General features: G+C 53.6%; 6 protein-coding genes across 6 annotated transcripts; 1 reads left to right on the top strand and 5 right to left on the bottom strand.

Moving 5' to 3' along the window:
* Positions 1–397: 397 nt before the first annotated feature.
* A1O1_08898 (uncharacterized protein) lies at positions 398–2044 on the top strand (the record flags this gene model as incomplete). Its single annotated transcript, XM_007729755.1, has 1 exon — positions 398–2044. The coding sequence occupies one exon, from the start codon at positions 398–400 to the stop codon at positions 2042–2044; it is 1647 nt and encodes a 548-aa protein (XP_007727945.1).
* Positions 2045–3858: 1814 nt separating this feature from the next.
* A1O1_08897 (uncharacterized protein) lies at positions 3859–4680 on the bottom strand (the record flags this gene model as incomplete). Its single annotated transcript, XM_007729754.1, has 1 exon — positions 3859–4680. One exon carries the CDS (start codon positions 4678–4680, stop codon positions 3859–3861), a length of 822 nt encoding a protein of 273 aa, XP_007727944.1.
* A 444-nt stretch (positions 4681–5124) lies between these two features.
* On the bottom strand, positions 5125–6642 carry A1O1_08896 (uncharacterized protein; the record flags this gene model as incomplete). The annotated part of the gene is made up of 2 exons (XM_007729753.1): positions 5125–5338; positions 5387–6642. The coding sequence occupies 2 exons, from the start codon at positions 6640–6642 to the stop codon at positions 5125–5127; spliced, it is 1470 nt and encodes a 489-aa protein (XP_007727943.1).
* An 805-nt stretch (positions 6643–7447) lies between these two features.
* On the bottom strand, positions 7448–9328 carry A1O1_08895 (uncharacterized protein; the record flags this gene model as incomplete). The annotated part of the gene is made up of 1 exon (XM_007729752.1): positions 7448–9328. One exon carries the CDS (start codon positions 9326–9328, stop codon positions 7448–7450), a length of 1881 nt encoding a protein of 626 aa, XP_007727942.1.
* Positions 9329–9762: 434 nt separating this feature from the next.
* Positions 9763–10587, bottom strand: A1O1_08894 (uncharacterized protein; the record flags this gene model as incomplete). The annotated part of the gene is made up of 1 exon (XM_007729751.1): positions 9763–10587. One exon carries the CDS (start codon positions 10585–10587, stop codon positions 9763–9765), a length of 825 nt encoding a protein of 274 aa, XP_007727941.1.
* Positions 10588–11175: 588 nt separating this feature from the next.
* On the bottom strand, positions 11176–11967 carry A1O1_08893 (uncharacterized protein; the record flags this gene model as incomplete). Its single annotated transcript, XM_007729750.1, has 1 exon — positions 11176–11967. The coding sequence occupies one exon, from the start codon at positions 11965–11967 to the stop codon at positions 11176–11178; it is 792 nt and encodes a 263-aa protein (XP_007727940.1).
* Positions 11968–17119: the final 5152 nt, after the last annotated feature.

Genomic DNA, 17119 nt, shown 5'->3' with positions numbered 1-17119 from the left:
TAATCTGTTGGTCACCCCTACTATACTGCGTTGATAGATAGGAAAGAAGAAGAGAGGGTGCGGACATCGAAACCCTTATATACTAGTATGTTATATATAGAACCAAGTTAACCGTACTACTAGTAGTACCACCAATAAAGTATATTCACCTGCCAAGGCTCATTTTCCGTCGACGAATCGACGTCAACTTCAAGTTGAACTTGAACCGGGGAACTTTATACCCAAGTACGCTCTCTCCAAAACATTACCAGTCCACGACTTCGACCGCCGCAACGCATTCGTGGTTTTCGCTGTCTGCGCACCTTCTGGAAGGCTTCTGGAAGGAACATACCACATGCTTGACAACTAAATTCGCGGTGTAGCCCGCTCTGTCATCTCGCGAAGAATACCCTCCAAAATGCCGCCCCCCATGCCCAATCCCACCAAGCGGATGACCGCCAACCCAGCGCGGCCCGTTGCAAGGTATCGTCCCGGCAAACCAGTTGCGGGCCAAGAGTCGTCTGACGAAGAAGAAGAATCCGAGGAGGAACAGCAGCAGCAGCAGCAACAACAACAACAACAACAACAACAACAACAACAACAACGCCGCCCTCAGCCACAGCGGAAGCCCCAAACAATGCCTCAACCCAGACGGCCGCAGACCGCGGTACAGGAAGAAAGCGAAGATGAAGACGAGGACGAGGAAGGCTTCGTTACGGAACCGGAAGACGAAGATGAAGGCACAAGTGCCACGGTACCACCGCAGACCTCGGCAAAGCCTACGTCAGCGCAGTCCAGGAATGTACCTGTGAAGCGGGAAGAACCACGGCCAGAGTCTGAAGGAGACGAATCGGAAGAGGAGTCTGAAGAATCTGAAGAAGAAGAGGAAAGCTCCTCCGAGGAGGAAGAGCCGCGACAGAAATTCCAACGACCTACATTCATCAAGAAGACCGAACGGAAGCAAACACCTGGAGACGGATTCCCGCAAGCAGCAGGCACCGGCCCTGGCAATGCAGCTGACGCGGACGCCCAACTGGACGAACAATCACGGCGTCGCGCACAAGCCGAGCAACTAATCAAAGACAAACTGGAGCGCGACGCACTGGCCCGCGCACAGGGGAGGAAAGCGTGGGACGACGACGACGAGATACTCCCGGAGGCGATGGTCGATGACACGGACGGGGTCGACCCGGAGGCGGAATACGCGGCGTGGAAAGTGCGCGAGCTGAAACGGCTGAAGCGCGACCGTGAAGCCCTGATCGCGCGCGAGAAGGAACTCGAAGAGATCGAACGCCGGCGCCACTTGACCGCCGAGGAACGCGAACGGGAAGACAGGGAGTTTCTGGAGAAGCAGCGCGAGGAGCGAGAGACCGACCGGCCCAAGGCCCAGTTCCTCGCTCGGTATCACCACAAGGGCGCCTTCTTCCAGGGCGACGAGGCCGCCGAGATCCTCAAGCGCCGAAATGTCATGGGGGCTCAGTTCGAGGACCAGGTCACGGATAAATCCGTTCTGCCGGAATACATGCGTCTCAGAGACATGACCAAGCTGGGCAAGAAAGGCCGCACGCGCTACACCAATCTCAAGGGTCAGGATACGGGCCAGTTTGGCGACGAAGTCAAACGCTGGAAGGGCAGTGGTAGTGCAGGTGACGCAGGGTTTGGCAGTGGAGGTCTTGCAGGTGTTGATGAGAGGTTTTTGCCTGAGGACCAGCGTGGTGGGGGGAGGCAGGGTCCCTCTGGCGCGAATGCCACTGCAGTAGCTCCCAGGCAAGAAAGAGATCGTGAGAAGCACAGGTATCGTGATGATGATGAGGACGATGATCATCGTGCCCGGCACACAGAGAGGAACAGAGACAGGGAGAGGAACAAGGACAGGGACAGCTATCGCGAGCGCGATCGAAGCTACGACCGGGATAGGACCAGCTACTCGCGGAAGAGGTCGTATTCTGCCTCGAGATCCATTTCAAGATCAAGGTCTCGCTCGCCACGACGGCGAAGAAGAGATGCGGATGACAGGTATTGGGCCGGTGAGCGTCCAAGAGAAAAAGAGCGAGAACGCGCATGAGAGAGAGAGAGATCGGGAATCTCTGATGAAAATAGGCAGTATACTACCTACTTACCTACCTAATCATGATCATGACCACAAAAGTTTCTGCATTCTTGGTTCCTGCCTGGTACGGTACTACTACTGAATAGGGTACAGGGCTCTCTCGACGATTGCTCGACGATTGCTTACCGGTATCTAAGATAAGAGTCTTTTCTGGGCTCTGCTGGATAGCCCCCTGCCTGTCGTGTCCAATGCCTAGCAGCGTAATCCAAGGACAGAGCATCACATCCACCACTCATGGATCCTATGCTTCGACTCAGACAAAGATGTCGAATCCACGCTAGCACCCTTATGCTAGGATCCTTGCTCTCGATTAATTGACCCTCCTACGACTTTGACCGACTTGACCATGACCTCGTTCTTTTCGCCGTCCCTACTGTAGACTCAGTCTCACTGGACTCGACTTTGCAAAAGGCCCTCGACCACATTACGGGACCTGTCTTTCCGATCCTCAAGGAATCACAATCCACGTCTGCGAGAACCGGACCGTGCGTTTGATATGGTGTTATTGATGGTGATATCCAACGTCTGGCTGGCTGTCAAACAGGCTCTCTCGCGAGTGTTTGTGCTTCTTGCAGAACGGCTCGCTCTGGACCCCACCACCAAGACGAAGGAGTCATAGAATAACGCTGCGATTGCCTCCTCAGAACCACAATTGACACACCTGTCCTCCTCCGCAAACGAGATCTGGTCATCCAGACAGGCTCTTATCATTGAGTTGAATGATATCTCGTCCGGACAAAGCATTCATACTGGCTAGGCCTGTTGGGCATGCTGAGACACTGGCCCAATCACTTTTAGGGTTGGTTTGGCAGTCCGCGATGAAGCCGTCGTTTGGACACTAAACGCGCAGCACTGAGGTTCCGTTCGCCTTGGAGGAAAGGCTATAGAAGCGTCGATCTTGACATCATGAAGCCTCTTTTTTCCTTTCGCCCACAAACATCGAACCAACCCCTCCCTTAGGAGAACCGATCCTCAAGATATATCATATCGACCCTTTCATACCTCAGTTATCAAGATGGAGGTCTCAGGTAAGTATCCGTCAGCGTTGCACGGTATTCTGTGTCATGCAGGGAAGAATAAGAATGCAGCTGATGCGTTTCAATGCAGTACTTCTCGTCGACCCTGTACAAGTCCCCTGTATAGAGCGACACGGTACACGTCCGAATGCGCAACCGATCCCGGATCCAGGTCCTCCAGAGGCGCCGGCCAGTGCATTTCCTGGTAAGAATTTCGCCCTTTTATCCAGATGAAGGATCTCGTGAGACAGACTCGAGTCTGGCTGACTTGACATCAAATAGGCGTCATTGTCCACGACCCCATCCGAGCCAAAACGCCTCCGTCGGAGCCATGGGATCAAGTGAAACGTGAGCGTGGTGAGACCAGCATGGTTGCGATGGGTGAGGCGTGAAACCGGTGGCGGTGGGAGCACGACTCCCCTGCAAGAAGAGTATCGCACATTGCGTGTGCTTGCTGGTGTTGGTATAGTTCGGAGAGGGTGTCCCTGCTCGGCATGACAAAGTCAGGGCAGCACAATGTATCATGCACGCCAGCTCTAGCTGAAGAAACTGTGCCGCAGCACCCATGAACGGCATCATCCGGCTATAGCACACTGCAATCCAGAGCACCCTCAGCTCTGTGGACAATTTTGTACCACCCATGTGCTCTTGGACCCTCTCCCTGTTCCATCAGCACCCCTCTTCTCATGTCATATTATATCTGGGTCAGTAGTCTTTCTTCTCGAGACCATCCATTCGTGTCCGGTCCACCAATCACTTGACCCCCTGCCTCTCCAATTCCTTCTCCCGCTCCAAAACATGGTCCTCGAACCTGATCAGAAACACGGTCCTGTTCGGCCAGACATCCGTCCCCGTATTATGCGCCGAGGCCTTACACTCGAAGCCGGCGCCGTCACAGACCCCCTCGATGATCCCGGCAATGTAGGCCGCGACGCTCAACTGGTTCATCTCCTTGGGCACGGAGATATACTGGTTCGTCAACGGCGTGTTGTCGATGATCATGTATTCGGCCGGGTTGGTCGTCGACTGCTCCAGTGAATCGGCCGGCCGCGAGAAGAGCAGAGGATACAGTTTGGTCGTGAGCAGCGTGAGCAGCGGAAGCAGGCGCAGCGGACGGTGGGCCGCGCCGCCGCCGGAGGAACTGGTCGAGGAAGACGAGGTCAGAGACGTCGAACTGGCGCCGGGCCCGGCGCGGTATAGAAGCAGATCCAACAGTTTCAGCCCGAGCGGGTACCCTTGTTCGTTCAGTCTCTTTTCGAAATCCTGGATCCCTTTGACCCGCCGGTGCGCGTACGACACCATCTCCATGAACAGGTACGCGAAGCTGGACCGGGACAGTTCCGCGTTGCGCGACCGGTTCAGGTTGCGGTCGTAGATCGTCTTGCGCGTCGACGGGTACCGGAGCGTACTGGAGAGCGTGGATGTGGGCGCGGGCGTGCCGCTCACGAGAGCACTGCTGGATGTAGTGGTGGTGGTGACGGTGGTGGAGGGGTATTGGGACATGTGTCGAGACGGTGAGCCCGCGTGAGAGGCTGCGTACGAGGGTATCGTGTGCCCTGGAGGCGCGCCGGCCATCGCTCGACAAGGTCGAAGGTCCCCGTGGAAAGGGACTACACGTAGATACTGTTGTGTTCTGCTTTCATGTTCACAGTAGGTTTGTATCTTGTGGTGGCATTGTCCGCAACGACGTCGCAGCCAGAAATAATTACGCAGTCAAGTAGAGGGGGCTTGGGGAAGGTTCTCCGAACCCCTTTTTGTAGGGGGACCTCAGCCTTGTGCATCTTATTGAAACTCAACAGAATAATACTAGGATGCCATGAACAACTGGAGTTTATCCTTAAAGTTAACAGAACGAATAACGCTAGTATACTCCAGCCTCTTTGCCGAGTATTTACAAGGTTCGCATGGTTCGTGAGGTATGCTTCTATCCCTCTAGGTCATGAATTGCTCAATTCTCGTAGCACGAGAAACTCCCGGCCGTGTTTGGTCTCAATTGTGAGCTTGCTCGTTTTCGCCTTCCTAATTTTTCTGCACGTCTTTCGATTGAGTCTTCGAATCCTCCGCATCGGTATCCCATGTTTGGAACGCCTTTTGTCGTTGTCTGGAGTTCCACTGGAGCGTTCTCGAGATACTGTTGACCCAGTCTTCGCTTCTTCGACCGGGTGGCAACACATTTGCGAAGGGATATCTTGAGGCCGAGATTGTCACATAATCGCCTGGATATAATTCGATCCTAGGAATGTTAGAAAATGCCTCGACGAATCAGATGGCTCAAACTTACCTCTCGCGCCCGTCAAAACTAGCCCAACAGTTGGTTCTAGCGTCATAGGGCACTCCCAGCCTCAGCACAATTGTGTCTGGAAGGATAATCGGTCTGAATGAAAGAGTGTGCGCGCAGATCGCCGTGATAAGGATAACCGGGTTTTCAGGATGACACAAGGAGCCGCCAGCAGCAAGGTTATAGGCAGTGGAGCCAGTGGGAGTGGCCACGCAGATGCCGTCGGCCTGGACAGTGGTCAGATGTTCCTCGTCGCCGAAGAGTTCGATCGTCGACATGGTCGGGTTCGGCCCTCGATCGACGACAATATCATTCAGGATCTCGAATGTCCCATCAGGCTTATGGGTGTTTCGGTCGTCCACTTCTTCGCCAATCAGCTCCTCCACGATATCTCGGACCTCGGCGTCATCGTCTCTTCTATAGCATCGCATGACGGTGCCCTCGAATCGCAACCGTAGACTAATTGTGACACCGTCCTTGAGCGCCTGGGAAAGTGTCTTCTGGTAATCCCCAAAGTCGAATTTGGTCAGAAATCCCAGCGAACCCAGTGAAAAGGACAGCACCGGCGGTACCACCCGCTGAAACAGCCAGCTCGCATACAGCACTGTGCCATCGCCGCCCAGCGTGATCACAAAGTCGAATGTCTGCGGGTGCTTTCGCGCCAGGTCGACGGTCCAGTACTTCAGTCGGTCTTTGTACGAGGGCTCCTCGGCGATCAAGCCCTGGGCGTCAAAGTCCTTGCTGTCTTCCATCGTATTTTCCACGTAGACGATGTACGGCACCGACCGATCCTTAGACAGCAGCCACCGAGCCACATCTCTCGTCTTGACGATCAGAGTCTTGTCGTACACTTTGGTGAGCAGGAAAATCGAGCGGATCTTGAGCTTGACCTTGAGATTCGACAATCTCTTTGCCAGAGATCTTACACTAAGCGCCATTTCGCTTAGTTGTTTCTTTGTGAGGAGTCGTGACTCTGTTGCCCGCAGCTCATCTGCGGAATGCTTATCTCCATTTCTAGCACCGGATGGCATCCCGTGATCAACCTCGTCAATCTGTTCCAGCTTCGACTCAACCTTGGGCTGTTGGCCGAGAGATGTCTTCTCTACCATATTGTGGACCAGGCATTGCGATTTCATTCGCTGCGACCGGCGCCTTAATGGTATGTCCACGTCGGGCTGCTCGGAAAGGACGACAGAGGACTTGCGGCGATGGAGAGGGTCAGAATCAAACATAACCTGTCCGTGGAAGATTAGTCTCATTTCGCTCTACCATGTCTTCATGGTCTGGGTGGACTCACTTCGAGTTTGCGTCCGAACTCGTCCTCGCTGCTCGAATCACTTTGGAACTGGGGGCCACGTTAGCATTGAGCATAAACAGCGTTGTGGGTGGAATGAGCCGGCATTGCGAACCACCCAGAGCCCATACAAGCAGGGCGAGCGAGAGGCAGGCATTGGAATTGGTGTTCAGACGTGATTACACGTACATTTTCTGGTAAACATTCGCTGATCCTCCTGCTCAAGCGCGGAGCGCCATTGGAACCGGACATGATGGCGAGGTGAGAACAAAGAGCGACAAGCAATCAACCGTCGAGATGTCTGCTGAGAAGGTCGGCCTCAGCAGCTTCTACCCGAAGCCATGTCTACCAAGAGAGTAAGAGATATTGTGTAATAAATGATGTTCGTGGGAATGCAGACCATCAACTCGTAATGACGACAATCGCTGGCCGGGGTCAATTCAGCCGCAGTCTTGCCATGATGACTAATCGGATCCGATCGGAAATGCAGACGGTTTCCCTTTTCATCAAGTCACGAAACAGCAGACATACCTAGGCACAGAGGTTCGAATTCACCAGGGCAGCTGAATGATCATCCAGCCGTTATTAGTTGTAGAATCTCATGAGAACTAAGGATACCAGGTCCGATTTCCCTAATAACATTATTCGGAGCGTATCTCGTCCAGTTCTATTTACCACCCGCCTAAATGCTATCAACCCAACCAAAGCCAAACACGCCGGGTATCACTTTTATTCGTCGTTAAATCATAACTTCGTTGCCCGGGAGCTGTCTATAACAGTGAAGATGCTACAGGTGCACCAGTTGAGCGCGCCCCATGGGGCATGCCATCGATTCCGCTGGATGTCTTCATATTCTGAGTGGGTAGCCCCTCGAAACCTTGTTGCTTCGCGGACTCGTCGATTGCGGACGATGTAGAAGACGAAGGTGAAGCAGACATTGCTGAACCCTCGGTCGACGATGCGATATTCGATGTGAATGCCTCCCGATAAATGCCTGAATCAGGGCTCGGCCACTCGGCCACATTCTTGAGTTGACTCTGAATGAGATCTGGCTCGAGGTCGGAAGTTCTGGTTTCGGATGAGACAGCCATGTCCGCAGTGCTCGGAGGAGTCTGCGCATTCGGCTGCATGGGGACAGCTTCGTAGAAGAGCATGAACCCATTCCCCGTGTTGAGCACATCCTCCTCGGTAATATTCGTGACCAGATCATCGTTGAAGGAATACCACTCCTTGCCACGTTGGCCTAATGCAATATAGTGACCGTTATCGTGCCGGCCGTAATGTGTCACCATGCATTTGAGTTCATAGACGGCCTCGACCGAGGCATTGTTGCGCACGATCGGGGCGCACCACCGGCTGAGGAAGTGCAACTTGAAAGGAACTGCAACCGCAGCTCTATTTTTGAGCTGATTACCGTACTCGTCAAAGATGCTCCGATTGATGTGAAGAACCAGGTCTTTGGGTAACCTTCCCACGGTGATTTGTTTCGTTTTCGTCCTCAAGACCGGCTTGCGTTTTGCCGGCTTCTCGGCCGCCTGCGCAAGCTCTTCTTTAGGGGTGCCGTTTGGCCTTTCCGTACAATTCTCGCACTCAACCCCTTCGATCTCTTCCGGGGCAGTGTACTCGTCCAGGAGGTCCTCGAGATCGGATGGGCCTCGGAGACCCATGTTTAGCGTAAGACAATTGAAGTCGTTGAAGGAAAAGCCTTCCGTAAACCCACAAGTCCTGCATTCAAGACACTGCGCAGTCATGCCATCGATGGGATTCCGTGGTTGAAAACGTAGTAGACGTGAGCCTACTTCCTTTTCGGGCGGCCAAGAGGACAACTCCGGATTCGCAGCAGGGTTGTCTGCCTCAATCTGAGCAGGAGGGGTCGAGTTTGCCACGAGGCACTCCAGACCAGCAACAGAAGAACGCTTTAGTACTTTAATATACGCATCCGCCTCCTTTTCGACGGCCTCGAGCAGTCGAGAGAAGTACTCCTGTGCATCCTGTTGCTGCCAGCTATCCATGGATTTGAGGACGTGAGGGGTCCAGACAGTAGCCTTTCGGGGGCCGAGATCCGTAAGCTGCTCGAGTAAATTCACTAATGCTCTGTGGGTGTCTGCGGACACACCATGCCTTTCACACTGGTCCAAACTGCGCTCTGCAAAGTCAAGAAATGCAGGCAAAGAAGCCAGTCCCTGAAGGACACTGTTTTGATAGCAAGAGTTGTCCCAATTGCCCAGGCCTGGTGGCCCCGTGTCGTTGCTCAGCGAGATGTATTTGCTTACACCGGACAGACTCCTGACCTTGCGCAGAGCTAAGGGGAACTGCGGATGCCCAAAGATCCGCTGGATTGCCTCTTGTTTCGCATGTACGTCTCCAAACTGGTCTCTCGTGAATACCGCTTCTTCGGGTCCGATCAGTCCAAGGCGAAGCAGTCCACACTGCATGGCGTAGATGAGCGGCGAAGGGACGAAGCAGACGAAGAGTTCGTATATGGACCGTTTAATGGTGGAGGGCCAGACATCGAAGAACGAAACCACGTAGTACCCAAGGATGAGTAGGGCAAGTGTCGAGATGAGCTTGTTCGCAGTAGTGTAGGAGGGTTTCTGTGTCGCAAATTCATGACTTGGGCCGTCGTTGGCCCTCATCGGGAGGTTGTGCATGGCGAAGGAAGGAAAGGTGGAGGACCGGGATACCGACGCGAAAATCTGGCATAAGGACTGATGAGGATTCGACGCATGTCAATATATAGAATGGTATGAGACTACCACAGATGGTGCAAGGTAGATTTCACCTCTCATGGCCACTGGCAGGCTACGTAGATTACGAACAGAGCAGTGAAGGAGGCAAACAGAGATGGAATGACATTCGGATTCGTTGACTCCGAGTTCGAGTCGTTGACCTGCAACTCGAACTCGAGTCGATGAGCGCAGGCTTGGCGATCGACTTCAACCTCAGAACTCACGATCCAAATTAACGATGACACTACTATAATATACTAGTAGTGAAGAATGGCACTGGCATTCAAGAGTGCCGTTGTGATATATGTCGTCTGGCTCTTGCGTTTGTGTCTGTAAATCAATGTCATGCGCATGATTTATGCGGCCTGCTTGCGTTTTCGAGAGGGTTTGCCTCCCTTGATCGACGGACGAGAAGGGTTGTCCTCTACTATCCCATGGCTACCGTTCGACTCATCTACGGCCATAGCATCGTAGACTTGATCAGATGTGCTCATTCCGACAGTGGCTGCACCCTGGGCAACGAGAGCCCGAGATTCATCGGCCTCCCTTGCTTGCCGGCAAAGCCATGTCCGCTCCTCCAGCTCCCTCAAGGCGCGCGATGGATCTCCCGTAGCATTCTTCAGCCACCATCTATCCCACAACCACTCTAATGCCTGGAGAGTCATTCGCTTCAGGTATATCAGGCTAGGAATGTGCCCGTGTGTAACCTCGTGCCGCAAATCCACGAATTTAGGCGGCATCCCGATTGTGGCTGCATGGGCATACATCGAACTCTCCCCCTTGGCGGTCGAGGTCGCCGCGGCCACATTATCGACATCAGCGCCATCCAAGGCCAGTTCGGCGGCCTGGGAACGGGCCACGTCGCGATCAACGAATCCGTTGACAAATCGCGCGAACGCCATCGCATAGATGCTCTGCATGGCCAAGTCAGAAATGCCACGTTCTGTGCGACTTGCCTCGTCGTGCAGCAATGCTTCGGTCAGGCCAGCGGTTGCAATGAGAGCCGGGGGTAGATGACCGGCTTTGAAGAGCCACAGGTTGACCCGGTCCACGGCTCGTTGCCGCATGTCTGGCATCGGGTCCGAAAACCCATCGTCGTGTTTCACATGACCGGCGAAGAACCAGTCCCGGACCATGGCCAGTTCAGATTCGTGTCGCCATGGTGAGAAGTGCAAGACCATCGTGGAGTCGGCCCCTGCAACTGGGAATGCAATCGTAAGAGTCAGGAGTTCCGACACTGGGACACCGGCTTCACCTCATTGCATGTGTGGTTGGGAGCAGCTCCTCGGTGAGACGTGGTCGCCGGCGGAGTGTCCGAAAGCATTCCCGAGGTGGAATTCCGAGCGTGTGTGTGATAAGGCGCGTAGGAGAACGGCCGGATGATTATCATGGCATGCTAGATGCAGGAATTACATAGCCGTGGTGGAAGGACAAGAAGGGATTTATTTGTCTTATAACAATTAATATTATTTTTGAACGGCAGCCAATAATATTGGTCGGAGGCCAAATGTGTCACGCAGGGATCTTTCTCTGCGCGTGAGCGAGCGTTCGGCACCACCGAAGACATCTCAAGACACGAACAGTGATAATCAAGTCTTTGCGACAGTGCTCTTCTAATCTCTAATTTAATCAGGGGCGCCTTCTCTTCTGGCATGGGCCCGCTAACTGGGTATCATGGCTGTAAGACCAAAGGCATAATTCGTAAATATATACAGCGCACAGCACAAAAGTGCAGCGGCGGTGCGACACCGCATATCATCAATCGTCATTCATACCCACCCGTAGCCGTGGGATGCCGTAGGGTAATAGGGGCTGTTGAGTTGGCACAAAGTCGCCAGGTATTGGAACGCCATGGGATTCACTTCTGGCTGTGCCCCGTAAGTGAGATGGCTGGCGATGGACTGGGAGGTGTAATCGGCGGCGGGAAAAGCATGATCCCGAAGGACATCCTGAGGCGTGTCATCGTACTCAAAGGTTGCCTCGGATGTAGCATCGTCACCACCTGCCTCTTCTCCCTCGTCCCGATCCGCGGGCTCGAAAGATTCCTCCAATTTCAACGCCTTCCTTTCTGACGAAGCCCTGCCAAACAGAAAGGAAGAAGACTGGACTTCAGCAGGCGAGTCATACAAGCCCATGGCGACCAACTCCTCCGCATTTTCGGTGGTACCGGTGGCGTTGTCAAGTGATGAGACATCGGTGTCGATGTTGGTATGCTGAAGGAAGTCTGGAGAGGAGGGCGCCGTCTGTACTTCGACCGATGCCGGTCGTTGATGGAAATGCCATGAAGACTGGGCTGACAGGGGTGGAGGGCACATATCGAAAGAGTAGGCTGGGGACTTTGATTGGCCGTGGCCTAGCCACGAGTGCTCATCGAATGGTTGAGTTTCGTACGCTGTGTCCCTTTCTGGCCCTGGAAGCTCGTCCAGCGGCGTAAAGAGTTCTTCCAGCTGTGGATCATTGATGGGCTGGTATGAGAGAGGTGTGAAGAGTCCATTGACTTGGACAGTAGAAAAGCTGCAGCCGGACAGATCTTCTCCGTTGACTGAAAGGTTGGAAGGCATAGTATAGCCCTCAACGGATGCTGGGTGCCAACTGAGAGGCCGCGAGGGGGATTCCTGCGAACTGCACCATTGCTGGGTGTGGGCATCAGAGCGAAGGTGGTCAACGACGGATCTCGCTCGCGACGAAATCGTAGCTGCTGTTGTAGTTTTCCTCCTCCCCAAGTCTCGCGGACTACTATTGCGGCTGCCCGATTTCACCACCTTGTTCGAACGTGCGAAGTAGGAAGAGACGCTGGCCGCCATTGCTGGGTTGTATAAGGGTTCCGGCCGAGGTACCCAGGTCTGTGAGGTGTCCATGATTGGGGTAGTTGGCGCAATAGTGAGAGAGGCGGCAGACAGAGCTGTGCTGGAAGGGCGGCAGGTTCCATATCTACTTTTCCCTCGAGGAGTGAGGGCCAGGGCTATAAGTGGTGAGGTCGGTGCACCCCAGCTAAGGGGAAGAACATGAGATTAAACTGGGACATCAGTCGCGGCAAGGCGCAGACTGGGAGGAGGCCATGGTGACTGGTTGGTGTATACAAGCGTGGTGGAACAGGGTGTGTGACCACCGGCTGCCAGGTGGGCAGGAATGACCCAGAACCAGGGTCGGGCGTGGATCAAGAATCATGACAGGCAGTGGGAAGGGAGCAGGGAGCAGGCAGCAGGAGCTCTAGATCGTACAAAACACTCCTGGTCGGTGATGTTTAGAATAGGATGGAAGCGAGCGGGTAAGAGACGTGGAACTGGGGTTCAGCGGGTAGCAGTGCGTCGCACTGGTGCCATACTAAATAATGGCAACTGGGGAAGGAATGGATCAGACTTCAGAAGCCGCATATTTGGACGAATGAGATGGCAGAGTGTCTGCTGAGTTGGAAGAATTGGATCATGGAATGTAGTGCCCGGGCAGCAAGGAGGAAAGAGAGAGAAGCAAAGAGCGGTAGGCGGGAGAAGAATTCTCCGGATCAGGTTGGAAGATTTTTGCGACAAGCTCCGATAGGATGTAACGGGTAGGCGAGTAAGAGAGTTTGATTGCAGATTGGCCGAGCGATCGATTGACGTATTATCGATCTGAATTTGCTGCCGCCTGGAACCCAGGCTGTCAACAGGGAAGCGGCTGAGATGTGAACGAGGTCTTCAAAAGCGTGAAAATCAGCGTCAAGCAGGGTGTCTAGCTTAGCGTGAGGCGCCCCGAGGAAGGATCCATCAGCCACGAATACCTGCAGTGCCATGGTGGAGTGCCAGTGTGTCAAAGCCCGGTTGCCGAATTCCCATTGCATGGTCAATTACCAGGGCCAGGGTTGGTCTATCGGTGTGAATGATTGGCCCGTCGGGTGAGAGGAACAGCAGAGGTGGATGTGGAGACGGAGATATAAGGTATCTACCTGGTAGTCTGCAGAGGATGAGAGGCAGAGCATCAATCAAGGGAAAACCCGCGTCCGGAAGGCCGACGGAAGACGCAGTACGCAGTGAATATGCCACTGTCGAGCAGTAAAATGGTGTTGACGCGGCCCACGTTGTCTGCAAAGAGAATCATACCAAAGGTACCACAGTGGTGAGTGATAAATGTAAGAGTGGCTGACGACGGAGACACTACGCATCCGTACGTAGCCTAAGGCCATAAAAGGATATTCATGTCTCTCCGGAATGGCCCAAAGAAGCCATGTAGACGCTGTGGATGAGGCACGGGGCGTACAAGTATAGTCAGGGTGGGTAGTGAGTGGGTGGTGGGTAGCGGGTGAGGCCGGTGCTCAGAAGAATGGAGTGGTGTGTCCTTGTTCGGATCCTCAGAGGCGAGATCTGGCCTCATCAGGAAAGGGAGCAGCGTAACCTTAGTAGTAGTAAATAAACACTTGTACGATCGAAGTGAGCGGGTGTCTGCGTAGGTGTCTGAGAGGCCGAGCCGAGCAGCATCCGTACAAGGATAAAGTGATTAGGAGGTATGTAACATGTTACGTGGTCAGCATGTGTAAGGCCAGGTTGGTATGCGGAGCGGAGTCACAAGGATACGGGATGTATCACCCTGCAGTAGTAGTAAGCTTTGGACCGGGTACAAGAGTAAAGAAATAGCCGGCGATCAAACGCATCCCATCAACAGATGAAGCACGCAAAGGGACCGGATCCGTAGCTTTGTTCTCACCGAAACGGTGAAAGGCGAGCGAGAGACGGCGCCATAGAAGCAGGGAGAAAAGGAAGCTTCAGACTCAGGCAACGGCGGCAGTTGGATGGCTGGCTGGCTGCCATGTGGAGAGAGCAATAGGTACCTAACCAAGGGAGGTGCTAGACAAGGATACATGGGTGGATGGATGGAGAGATGGAGACATGGGATCAGAGAATTCCAGCTGTCACTTTGTCAGGCATGTCAAGACTCACCACTTCACTGGCCGATCGGAGATACAAAGGCGGAAAAAGAGTTGGACTGATATTCAGAGAGACCAGGGGCGTGTAATGAACGTCTACTACTAGCAGGTCATATGGATTCAAAATGGATTCCATCTTTTCTCGACACGACGATACCGGCATCACGGGTTAGTAGGGAGATGCCGTTTCTCTGTCTCCATTTCTCCACTGCATACCAGCTACTAGGGTGGTGATGGGGTTTGCGCCATGGCAACAGGAGATCCGTGTCACGTCAGTTGAGGGATGTCTCCTCATACTAGTAGTACGAAGAGACGCCTCTACTACTACTACCTAGGTACTCTGTAGACGCCGACACGGTGGTGGTTTTCTGTGGTACGGTACCTCCAGAGTAGAGCGCAGTCAGATACCTACTCGGAGATAATTCTATGAGCAACTGGACTCAATACCTTACTAGGAGATAGGCCGGGACAATAAAGGCAAGCATCACATTTCGTTCTTCCACAAGTCATGGCCAGCCGGGAACAGGTCCGCATACTACGTAGTACTAGTAGTATAGGGTATCTAGGTAGTCTTCTCAGCCAGCGACTATAGGCGAGTCGAGTCACACTGGGGCAGTAAATTGCCCGTCAGTTTTGTCGCCTCACCATTCAAGTTGTTGTTACAGAGTATTATCGATGCCCATTCCGAGTCTGGAATCAGAAGGCGAGCGGCTGATGAGGCGTACTACTACTACTAGTGGCTGATGACACACTCTCCCGCCGAGTCCCCAACCGCATAGTACAAAGTACGTATAGCTTTATCATCTGCAGTCACCTCAAGAGTCTACCGTACGTCTCTAGGATGGTTACCGGCTAGCTTCGCCGCAGTAAGCGAGGCGAGCCCCTCACGCCCCTAACGTCCACGCCCACGCCAACTTGAACATCAGCCCAAGCGCCAGCATGGCACGAGCGACGAGCATCGAGCATCGGGCACTGACTGCGTCGCTGAAGCACTGGCACTCCACAGTCGTAGTCGTAGTGCACCTACTCTGTAGGCATCCCTCCACACATGTCGTCAACCAATGCAAGTTCTCAAACCTCCAACCGTCGACATCCTCGACTACTAGTGGTACTGCAGTGTCTAGCCCCCGGCCTGCTGGGAATTGAGTATCGCCCCCTGCGCCTGTGCCTGCGCTTTGAGGTGCCAGTGGTCCAACTTGCAACCGATGTGCAAATTCCCACCTCCTACTAGTACCGCACATACGACGACAGCCATGCTGGGCATACCTGGCTCGCTCTGCCACCCCCTGTCCTGCCTCAATCCTATCCGCTCCATACTTCTGACTACTAGGTACTAACTTCACTTGACGTTAGGTAGAATGTACGAACGGCCCTTGCACTTCTCGCCCACAAGATCGCCGGACCTTAGATCCATCACAGCGTCACTTCAAAAGCCGTATCCTGTCCAGCCGCGAACCTTCATCATCCCTTTAATTCCCGAGCCCTGTTCGGACTTGACACGACCTGTGCCACCATGGAAGAGATGGCCTTCATCGAATGACACATGTCCCGCCAACCCGTGTCACTGTGCCATTATTGCGCTGTCTCAGAGCACCCGGATCCTCAGTTTCACAGGCCGCTCGCCGCTCATGCTGCAAGTCGATCCTGACCAGGCTGCTTCTGCCAATCCATCCGTGATTTACGTTAGCACCATCATGAATATCATACTGCAGAAGCAACTCAGAAAATTGGCATTTGGGCAAGCTAGCACGGCCAGGCTTGCACCATGGCGACAGGGTTCTGATGCTTCCTTGAGAATCTCGATCCGTGGCTGCCTCTTTGTACTGTACGACGGTGAGGGACGCATGTCAAGCTCTACCAACAATCCTTACCTTGGGAGCTTTAGTACGTACTATAACCAGTATAGGAGATCTCACCCACCAAGAATCGGCCACTCGCTCTTACTGTTACTGGGCTGCTATCAGCTTCAATCCTCCACCGGCTTGGATGTTCCAAGTCAGTGATTTGGTTTGCACGCGAATTTTACCGACAGTGCGCGTTGGGCGGAGTTCGCTCGCTCCAGCTCCGGCTGGCAGGACGGGCCCAACTTCCACTAATAACCCTACACCGTAGCTTGCAGGCCGAATTGCGGCGCCACCGCTCTTCGCTTCTAGACTTTCCTAGACTTTCCTTGTCCCCTGTCCACGGTCAAGGTTTCCCTCGGCGTCTTCTGCTAAACATACTTTTAGGTGCGTTGACAGCTAGCGATGGCGGCAGTTCGGCCCGCCATACCTTTGGGTCTTGGTGCGCGTGACCTGAGCGCTACCTAGATCATCATGCTCAACGACTACCACGGGCCGTATAGCTTCTCTACGATAGCTTCAATTTCCGGTGCAAGTCTCGAAGGAGTCCCACACACTCGCAAGACGATAATACCATATATGACAGGGCGGATCATAGCGGATCATAGCAATGAATCGATTCGGCAATGCAGTCGAACCGAAAGATCACAAAACACTTTTGGACGGTGACGATCTCCTACAGTCGATGGTCTGCCTTTTGAAGCCCATAACATCCTGTATATCTCAGGATGATTCACCCCCGTCGGCTAAAGCAGGGGGCAGAGTGGCCAGCTGCCAGACCTGCCAGCATCAAACAGCTAGCCAAAGCGCGCCAGTCCCACTGCATCTGATTCATGCAATCCCAGTGGCAAGTTGTCGCATCATACGGTCTAAAATCAACGCATCAAAGATCAGCCACTTGAGGCAGGACCGGCGTGCTTTCAGTGACATAGTACGGTGAGCACCACACTAACTTAAGACTCAGAGCACATTATT

This window comes from Capronia coronata, assembly GCF_000585585.1.
Source record: "Capronia coronata CBS 617.96 chromosome Unknown acBCG-supercont1.11, whole genome shotgun sequence".
In the NCBI taxonomy this organism is placed as follows: Eukaryota; Fungi; Ascomycota; class Eurotiomycetes; order Chaetothyriales; family Herpotrichiellaceae; genus Capronia; species Capronia coronata.
The sequence above is the reverse complement of the archived record's forward strand: the minus strand, read 5'-3'. Positions and strand labels throughout refer to the sequence as shown.